Source organism: Sinocyclocheilus grahami, unplaced genomic scaffold (genome assembly GCF_001515645.1).
Source record: "Sinocyclocheilus grahami isolate Dianchi unplaced genomic scaffold, SAMN03320097.WGS_v1.1 scaffold390.1, whole genome shotgun sequence".
Classification (NCBI taxonomy): domain Eukaryota; kingdom Metazoa; phylum Chordata; class Actinopteri; order Cypriniformes; family Cyprinidae; genus Sinocyclocheilus; species Sinocyclocheilus grahami.
Window position 1 is genome coordinate 465,825 of NW_015505569.1, and position 7,334 is coordinate 473,158.

The 7,334-nt window shown below is 36.2% G+C and overlaps 1 protein-coding gene across 1 annotated transcript in view; it reads right to left on the reverse strand.

Moving 5' to 3' along the window:
• Positions 1–7,334, reverse strand: part of LOC107550171 (probable E3 ubiquitin-protein ligase HECTD4) — a 112,965-nt gene that overhangs the window by 78,334 nt on the left and 27,297 nt on the right. Inside the window, exons 17-21 of the mRNA XM_016231408.1 lie at positions 5,290–5,378; positions 4,977–5,181; positions 4,773–4,892; positions 3,087–3,191; positions 1,629–1,792 (exon numbers count right to left, since the gene is read on the reverse strand). Coding sequence (XP_016086894.1) covers positions 1,629–1,792; positions 3,087–3,191; positions 4,773–4,892; positions 4,977–5,181; positions 5,290–5,378 — 683 coding nt within the window. The remainder of the gene's footprint in view (positions 1–1,628; positions 1,793–3,086; positions 3,192–4,772; positions 4,893–4,976; positions 5,182–5,289; positions 5,379–7,334) is intronic.

Here is a 7,334-nt window from a genome sequence, read left to right on the forward strand (position 1 = left end):
TCCACATTTCATGTTTTAGAGTTTAAAAAGCACTTGTAATCTCCTAAGATGACAATGTAGACGCCTGACAAACATTGTTGTTGTTGTGATCATAAACTGTATGGATGTGATTACACGCAATACATGGAGCTTTTCGCTCATCATTGTAACGCGCTGCTTTTGCAAGCTTCCATGAAAACGTTTCAGCTTTTATTTTCCTTTTTCGCCTGAAGAAGATATCACAGATTCATCAAGTTCGTCGAAATTATCCATCCTCGATCACTTTTAGTCAGCTTTGACGAAACTCCTCTCAGCTAGCACGTCTTTTCAAAGTGAAAGTAGCCTTGTCACCTGACCTGAATACAGCGTGCTGATTCGCTAAAATTGACTTATCGGCTTCTGTTCAAAAACAACAAGGGCGCTTGTCGGCTTCTGCCGTAAAATGTGAGACAAAGCGTGTTTAGGGTTCAGATCGCGCTATATGTGGAGAATAATGCCGGCAATCAGCTCTTTTTTTTTTTTAAGTGCCGTTTATCGGTTTTTGCAAATTAACTTCATATATATATTAAGCTCTATGCAAAGTGGCCCACATTTTGTTTTCGACCATTTAAAATGTGTAAAATTTAACATTTTGGACACGGAGCCACACTGAGATCCCCATATCTGTGGGATTGAACCATACAGGGCCTTAAAGGGTTAGTTCACCCAAAAATGAAAATTCTGTCATTAATTACTCACCCTCATGTTGTTCGAAACCCGTAAGACCTTCGTTCATCTTCGGAACACAATTTAAGATATTTTTGATGAAATCTGAGGGCTCTCTGACCCTCCTATAGACAGCAAGATAACTAAAAGTACCAAGATGTTCGACAAAGTAGTCCGTGTGACATCAGTGGTTCAACTGTAAAGTTACGAAGCTACGAGAATACGTTTTTGCGCAAATAAAAGTATTCTACGCTGACCCAGATCCGGCGCCGCCACACTGATACTGTCGTGAACGCACGCCCAAAGTGATGCAGTAGAGACGAAAATGTGGAATAAAGTTGTTATTTTTGTTTTCTTTGCGCAAAAAAAGTATTATTCTAGCTTTGTAGCTTTACAGTTGATCCACTGATGTCACACGGACTACTTTGACGATCATCTTGGTACTTTTCTGGACCTTGAACGTGGTAGTTACCTTGCTGTCTATGGGAGGGTCAGAGAGCCCTCCGATTTCATAAATTGTGTTCTGAAGATGAACGAAGGTCTTACGGGTTTCGAACAACACGAGGGTGAGTAATTTATGACAGAATTTTCAGTTTTGGGTGAACTAACCCTTTAAAAATTAAGATACCAAAATAAATGTTTTTTAAGAACCAAAGTCTAGAAGGATATAAATTCAACAGATTTTACTAACAGACTTTCCAATCTCTGTGTAAAAATAACATGATGCTGCGATCTTTCTAAAGTCCTCTTTACCCCCCTGTAATTTGGCTCCAAATCTCAAGGGAAAATGGCAAACTTACTTTCCCTATAGGGACAAAAAAAAGTGTCTAAATGACTAGAAATCCTGTAAAAGCAGCTAATATGGGAAGCTTGCATTTGCTGGATTTTCCCGCACATTCACAAGCACTACAGAACTGCTGCAACAGGGTTTATGTGCGGCACACCTCTGCAGTAGTTTGGAGCAGAGCAGGTCGTGGCAGGCCTCCTCCTCTCGTGTGATATCGGGGCCGTTATAGAGGATGCGTAACATGGCGCAGGCCAGCACCGATAAACCCAGCGCTAGATCAGCCAGGAAGGGCAGGCCACCCGACACATCCTCTGACGACTCCTGAAACAATCAGTGCAAACAAGCAAGGTTGATTTAACACGTTCATTTGGTGCGAATAATTATGAGGAAAATAACACGATTTAACATGATGCAGGACGACTGACTGTGTGACGCAGCCTATCACAATGCAGTTATATGCCCTCAAATTCAAGATATGAGCGCAAAAAAGGCCCCTCTTATGACACTTAAGACTTCAGGTTTTGTGGTCCAGGGTCACAAATAAGTTAATATTGTGTTACATTTAAAACACAATATTATCAGTAGTATCCGTTTTGCTCAATTTCACCAACAAAGCCACAGCAGAAAAGCCGTGCATCTTTGAGCAACACACAGCGCTGTTTTGTTACTGAACGATTCAGTGACCCACGCATAAAGAGCAGTTTTGAACAAATCGAGCGAGCAAATGATTCAGTGCGACCCATTAATAAAGACAGTGAATTAATCTAGCATTTGAATGAATTGGTTGCATAAATACCTGAATGACTCACTCATTAAAAAAAAAAACTCATGAATACCCATTTATTATAATTATTTGTCTATTCAATGTGTTAATGCTTTAAACACAATAATGGCTTAAAATAATCTTTCGGGGGCTTATTTCTCAGCCAAAATTGATGTGTGATTAATTTGCCATTAATTAGACTAATCAACTGGCACATCATGTAATGAATTTTAAATTTCTCTTTAAAATTCAATTTAATGTTTTTGCTGAGCCCCAAACTCCATAGTGTGTTTTTGATGTCCACAAAGCTATAAAATTAAATATGATATTTGTCAAATATATTGGTCGCCGTTAGCTAAAGCATTAACAAATGGGACTTTATTGTAAAATCTGGCAGATGCATTTAAACTTTTTGAATAACAATAAAATTATACTTTTGAATTTTTACACTTTTCTCTGATCCATCTACCAAATCAATTAAAACATGTAATTTTGCAGCTGACCATACGTTAGCAACCAATTAAGTGTTTTAAACTACACTTTATAAACAAAGTAAATAATTTAAATACATCAATATATTAGTCAGTTTAATTTATACTTTTGGATTGATAAACTATAATTGATTCCATCACTTTTGTTTAAATGAAAATCAATTAGCACAATCTCAATAGTTTTCCTATACATTAAAGTTTTAATAAATTTTTTCGTATAGTTTTAGTATATAATAATAACCCTGCAACCAGGATGTTTGTTGGAAAACACATTTGTTGAACGAAGTCAATTAACTTCTAATAGGCGGTTAATTGTTTCACTGTAAATGTTATGATTGGGATGCATTTAAAAGCTCTGTACCTGTGCTCGGACGGTGCATGAGAAACCCCACATGGCTTTATCTGGGGTGTTGTGCTCGCGTCCGCTTCTCATCTCAAAAGAGAACGTCACGGTATCTCCTTCCACCTGAAAATACAACAGATTAGAAGCAGTGATATTTAATATCTGTAGATCGTCTGAATGAATCAGAATGTGCTTTATTCACTTATTCATCGTGATTTCCAGATGCACTGGTTAGTTACATACACGCATACTTAATTATTCCTCTCTATTCTCTGGTGTATACATAGAATTAAATAAAAACAAAGTAATATACATCTAGAAAAATTAAACGAGTAGAATTAAGGTAGAAAAACTTACAGTATTATATGTGACCCTGGAGCACAAAACCAGTCTTAAGGGTCAATTTTTTCCAAAATTGAGTTTTATGCATCAATAAATAAGCTTTCCATTGATGTATGGTTTGTTAGGATCGAGACAATATTTGTGAGAGATGCAACTATTTGAAAATCTGGAATCTGAGGGTGCAAAAAAATCTAAATATTGAGAAAATCGCCTTTAAAGTTGTCCAAATGAAGTTCTTAGCAATGCATATTACTAATCAAAAATTAAGTTTTAATATATTTACGGTAGGAAATTTACAAAATATCTTCATGGAACATGATCTTTACTTAATATCCTAATGATTTTTGGCATAAAAGAGAAATGTATAATTGTGACCCATACGTATTGTGTATTACAAGCAATGTATTTTTGGCTATTGCTACAAATATCCCCCAGCGACTTAAGACTGCTTTAGTGCTGCAGGGTCACAAATCAAATCAAGGAGTAAGCAGAAGGCTTAAGTATATTGTATACACATAATAAACTACATAAAAACTATTCATTTTTAGAATTTAAATTAATTTTATTGCCGAACGTCCAGAAACGGATCCATTTCAGGAAAATGTTGAACGTGCGCTCTTTGACACATTTTAAGCATCCCATTATTTTTTTGAAGGCTTTTAACAAGCACAAATGTTTAACAGACATGTATGTTGTATTGCGTTTACATTCAAGCATTTCTATTATTAATATAAACCATAATCAACAAAAGTAAAAAAATGTATTTCTTTAAAAATAAAAGTCATATCTGACGTTACTATATCAAAATCAGTAAAGGTATTTTAGTAAACAGTGTGTTAATGATATTAAAGGAACACTCCACTATTTTTGAAAATAGGCTCATTTTCCAACTCCCCTAGAGTTAAACAGGTGAGTTTTACCGTTTTCGAATCCATTCAGCCGATCTCCGGGTCTGGCGGTAGCACTTTTAGCTTAGCTTAGCATAGATCATTGAAGTTCCTAGCCATATCGGCCCTAGAAAATAGCAACTTTTCATTTTTACGTCAGTCTTAGTACACGACGTAACTACAGAAGAGTCAAGTTTTAAATAGGAGAAATATAGAGACTCTTTGGTCATTTTTGAGCGAGATGCTAACGGTCTAATCAGATTCAATGATCTATGCTAAGCTACAGCTAAAAGTGCTACCGCCAGACCCCGAGATCGGCTGAATGGATTCGAAAACGGTAAAACTCACCTGTTTAACTCTAGGGGAGTTGGAAAATGAGCCTATTTTCAAAAATAGTGGAGTGTTCCTTTAAGCATTGGACTTCATTAAGAGCCCAGCAGGTTTTTCCTGAAAGCATTGTATCAGATATCCTCACCTTGACCAGATCTTTGGGCCATCCAGTTCCTAAGACACTGCGGCTACCGTAACCCATGGTGTTTCCTCCATACTCGCTCACTTTACGACTATTCGTGTTTGGCCCGGCGTAAACCACCAGCTGAATGACAAGAGAATTGCGAGTGTGAATATTCAACGTGACACTTTCATTCCACTGTGAATGAGAACAGCAGAAACGTGAAACCTTGTCATAGTCGTATTGTGAGGAGCAGCGAGGGTCGAAGCGGAGGTAGAGACACCGAGCTCCAGGGATGTGCACGGTTTCTTTAAACTTGTAGTTATCTCGCACCGGATGAGCGGTTTCCACTGTTTTCCCAGCAGCCCATGGGGCAGGGATCTTCAGGCCGGTCAGAAAGCCCGGCTCCTCTCTCTCTTCCAGAATCTGGAAACTGAAATTTCATTTTTTTGGTTTGAGTAATCTAGATGCTTTTGTCCAACGGGTTTCTTTTGATATAATAAAAAAACTACAAAACTGGAAAAGTTTATAAATATTGTACCTGTCATTTAACGAGGGTGGATTGGAGCTTTGATTTAGCGGCGAATCCTCAACAAATAATGGTGAATGTGTCTTTAGCAGCAAAGCAGTCTGTTAGATAGACAGAGACACAGAGCAGTCAATACAACAATGTCAACAGGTCATGATTTATTATTTTAACTTGGAAAATCCAAGTTTTTTTTTTCAGTAAGATTTTTTTTTTTTTTTTAAACATACTTTTTCAATAAGCATGCATTAAATTGCTCAAAAGTGACAGTAAAGACATTTATAATGTTACAAAAAATTAAATAAATGCTGTTCTTTTGATGCTATCCATCAAAGTTTCCACAAAAATACTCAGCAGCACAACACTGAAAATAATCAGAAATGATGCTGAAAATTCAGCATTGCATCACAGAAATAAATTACATTTTACAATATATTCACATAGAAATCAGATATTTTCAATTGTAATAATATTTTGCAATTTTACTGCATTTTTGATCAAATAAATGCTGCCTTGGTGGTGGTGTACAATACTGACATGGTGCAACTGTGCGCTTCGATTAGGTAATATACTGAATATATACATACGGTATTTGGAAGCAAATACATAAAAATGTAGGTGTTATGCATGTCAAACACTTTCCAAATGATGATAGATTATTGCAATACATATGCTATAGCTATACCTTCTATCCAACAATCACTAAATATTTGCACCTCCATTATAATATGATGATATGATATGATATTATATATGGGTGACCCTGGACCACAAAACCAGTCATAAGGGTAAATTTTTCGAAATTGAGATTTATGCATCATCTGAAAGCTGAATAAATAAGCTTTCCATTGATGTATGGTTTGTTAGAAACAGTCATGTAAGTTTCTCTCTCACTTAAGTGGCCTTTTATTTCATTAAAATTATATTAGCTGCCATACTTTTAAGATTTGAAGTACACTGCAAGTGCACATTCAATAATTAAGCACACATCTTGTTGTGAATTGAGTTAACACAGTCTTCCTCAATGTTTTGACATCTTTCCAGCTCCAACTGAAAATAAATCCATCAAAACATCAGAGTCAATTTATGATATATTGATAAATATAGTTCAATCTAACTAAAAATGCTGAATTTAACCCAACATTTGTAATGCTACTGCTGTATTTTTTGCTTAAATTGTTGTTGTTAGCTTAGAAGTATTTAGTGCTATTTGTGTGGCACATGTAAGTGTCCATTATGAGAGATGCTGCCCATACTGTGCATTTCAAATCGGTCACTGATCATGTTCCATATTAACCATATTATCACTTAGAAGGCAGCTGTTTATGTAGAGAGCAAGGCAGCTCACTAGATTTTAGAACACAACTAATATGTGTTAATGAGAGGAAAACAGAAAGTGTTAACCCGCATCAAAAAGTGGACATCCCATCCTTCTAAAGAAACCTACATTATACTACCAATTAGGGTTGTGCCGGTTGAGGAAATTTTCCCACCGGTTAATCGATGTGTGACAACACCGGTAATACCGTTATCACCGCGGGGGCGGGGCGTTCCCTCTTTTTCTCGCTTTCCTTCGCTTTTAAATAGCTTGTAAAAGCGGCGCGCTCATTTTACTTTCACTTTCAAATAGCGGCAAATCGGCGTAAAGCAATTGTTCGTTTGAATTTTCCCTCTTTTCCTCACTTTCCTTCACTTATAAATAGCTTAAAAGCGCCGAGCACATTTTACTTTCACTTTCGAATTAGCGGCAGTTCGGCGTCAATTGCTTGAATGCAACAACAAAATACAACGTCAAACTCACTTTAGCCTATATATAAAACATAGAACTTTTATTAACAAAACTAATAAAAATACACCATGCTATAGGGCAGGCTATGCCTATAATGTAATATAACTAATAACTTACATAAAGTTTAAATAGGTATACAAAACTGGAAATAGGCTAAGTAAACATGTATAATATACAGTATAACCAAATAAATAAGAAACATAGAACGTTTATTAGCAAAATGAGTAAGAAAGCTTGGAGGCACGGCATACACCTTGATGTCAAATAAAAT